Source organism: Theobroma umbraticum, unplaced genomic scaffold, assembly GCF_002168275.2.
Source record: "Theobroma umbraticum cultivar Fairchild unplaced genomic scaffold, ASM216827v3 scaffold_89.0, whole genome shotgun sequence".
In the NCBI taxonomy this organism is placed as follows: Eukaryota; Viridiplantae; Streptophyta; class Magnoliopsida; order Malvales; family Malvaceae; genus Theobroma; species Theobroma umbraticum.
In genome coordinates, this window is record NW_018397271.1 from 2,916,213 (window position 1) to 2,918,551 (window position 2,339).

The following is a 2,339-nucleotide window of genomic DNA, read 5'->3' on the forward strand; positions in this document are numbered from 1 at the left end:
AAAAAGAATTGGGAAAGAAGATGCTAATCAATTGTGTTTTTCATGTAACTTTAGAAGAGCGTACGGTATCTTATGGAATTATGTGTATTGTTATGATCATGCAAATACATGAACAGATACTTGGTCGTCTTCATAAGGATGTTGTAAACTTGATTTCTCAAAAATTTGATTTCAGTTGAGCTGTAGTTTGAACAATTAGATGTAGAATTTTTTCTGTCAGGTCTTAATAAAATAGATTTGATTGCTTTACCAAGTGCATGGAAGCCCATGCTCAAGGAAGTGTAAAGGGAATAAATGTAAATAATCTACTTAACCTTTTGTATCAGAATAAACTTTATGCATGTTTTTGGGGTCAATTTTTAACTGGTGCAAATATTTTAGTTTGTAGCTTGTTCAGCTTTACTTTTGGATAACATATTACTGCAATATATATGAATTTTCAGTGTTTGATGTGTGTTTGCATGAGTTTAAGAGAACTCCTGATTTGCAATAATCTTATTAAGAAGTTGATCATTGCAAGTAGTTGTTTCATGTGGAAGAACAACAATGAATCAATATATCATCTTTTACCTAATTGTCCAGTAGCTTAAAAATTATGGTCTCCAGTTTTTGCTTTATTCATGGTGGCTTGCCACTTGGGTGATTCCAGATATAGTGGTTGATTTATTAAATGCTTGGAAAATGAGTTTCAGAAAAAGCACATATTGGGAAGGCTGGAGATTTTAGTGTCATTAGCTCTGAAGTGAAGAAATAAAGCTTGAAATGCAGAGGTTGGAATTGCATTTCTAGGATATTAACTTATTTTCACTGACATTCTATTTGGACATTCAAGATGTATTTAATCTTTCTTTCTTATTTCTTGTTTGATTGTTGTTGCTTTTGCATTTAGTGTGTTCCATTTTGCTGTTAATAAATTCTAAGCATACCAGGAAAAAAACTTTCAAATTATTGTGGTAGGTCTTAGGTTGAGAGATCAAGTCTATGTAACTTTTTATGCACCTGATATGTGGTCATGGAATAATCTCAAAGAATCTAACAATGATATGCTATGGAATCTTCGTGATATTCACTCTGTTCTTTTCTCTATACTTGTATTTAGCTTCCCAGTAGTGGAGGGAAACATAAGTATACCATTCTGAAAGCATTGCAGGAGTATTAGATAATCTTCATTGGTTTTTGATGGTTGCATTTCTTTCTATGAAGGTTTTTATTTTGTTTTCTTAGATGTATTATGCTTCAAAATTCCACATTTCTCTGTGTTTCATATATAGGGCTCCAAAGAGCGCCAACCTGAGGCTGTGGAAAAAGTTGGTAAACAGAGTAACAATTTTGGTGTGAAAGAAGTTATTGGTGCTGACAGATTAAGTTCTCCTATTCCTCTTCCAGCGATTAATGTAAAGAGTTCTCCTGGCAGGGAATTATACTACATGTAATTCAACATTCACCTTAAAGTTCTCACATTTGCACGGTTTTGCTTGAATGCTTGGTCTTAATACCTCAACAACCTTTGTACATGAGAAACACCGACAATATGATTGATTTTCTTTTCTTTTTTTAAAGTTTGCATCTGGATTCTGTTATTTTTTTGGAATATTTAGGTTCACTGAATTTAGAATTGGTTCTGCCATCCAGGTTAAAAGATCAAATTTCCATGTATGCCTCCTGGATTGTCATTTAGTTAAGCATATGTAACAGACATAGAATTGGTTTACCCATATCCCTGCCTATGTGTACACTTGCAAATACATATACTATTTAAATTCCCTTCATTCCATTATATTTGACTGTATGTTACTTTTTGGATGTTCAACAAAATTTTGGGACATTTAGGAAGAAAAAGTAACTGATAGAGGCATGATGCAGACACAAAGATAAACTTAGAGCGAGTTTTCTCATACTTTTTCAAATCCTGAAAGAAGGTTAGAAACCTAGTTTTTAGTGACCAGTAGGACATGTAATGAATCAAACTACTTCAAGATATATGTCATATTGAGGAATAGAGGTCACAGAAAATCTTATGCATATTTTGATATGCCCAATGATGCATATAGTGATGATCTAATAGTTTCAGTTTGTTTTTTATATATATTATGTTAGGTCAGCAAGATCTCTATCAAGAAGTCATACTCCCACAGCAGGATCCTTCCTCGCACAAAGAATGACTCCTCCTTCTCATACAACAAATTCAGTTGAAGAGCCATTGCTCAGTGCACATGTTTCTACCCATTCTGCCTCTCCTCCAAGCACCAAATCATTGTTATGCTTGGTGACTATTAATTAACTTGAAGAACTAGCATCCTGTTCTATTCTCAAAAGAATGTAATATATGAATTAACTTT

The 2,339-nt window shown here is 33.2% G+C and overlaps 1 protein-coding gene across 1 annotated transcript in view; it reads left to right on the forward strand.

Annotated features, from left to right (window-relative positions):
- Positions 1-2,339, forward strand: part of LOC110426558 (vacuolar lysine transporter YPQ1-like) — a 10,099-nt gene that overhangs the window by 2,214 nt on the left and 5,546 nt on the right. The window contains exons 6-7 of the mRNA XM_089785316.1: positions 1,272-1,429; positions 2,098-2,266. Of these exons, the coding sequence (XP_089641442.1) occupies positions 1,272-1,429; positions 2,098-2,266 (327 nt within the window). The remainder of the gene's footprint in view (positions 1-1,271; positions 1,430-2,097; positions 2,267-2,339) is intronic.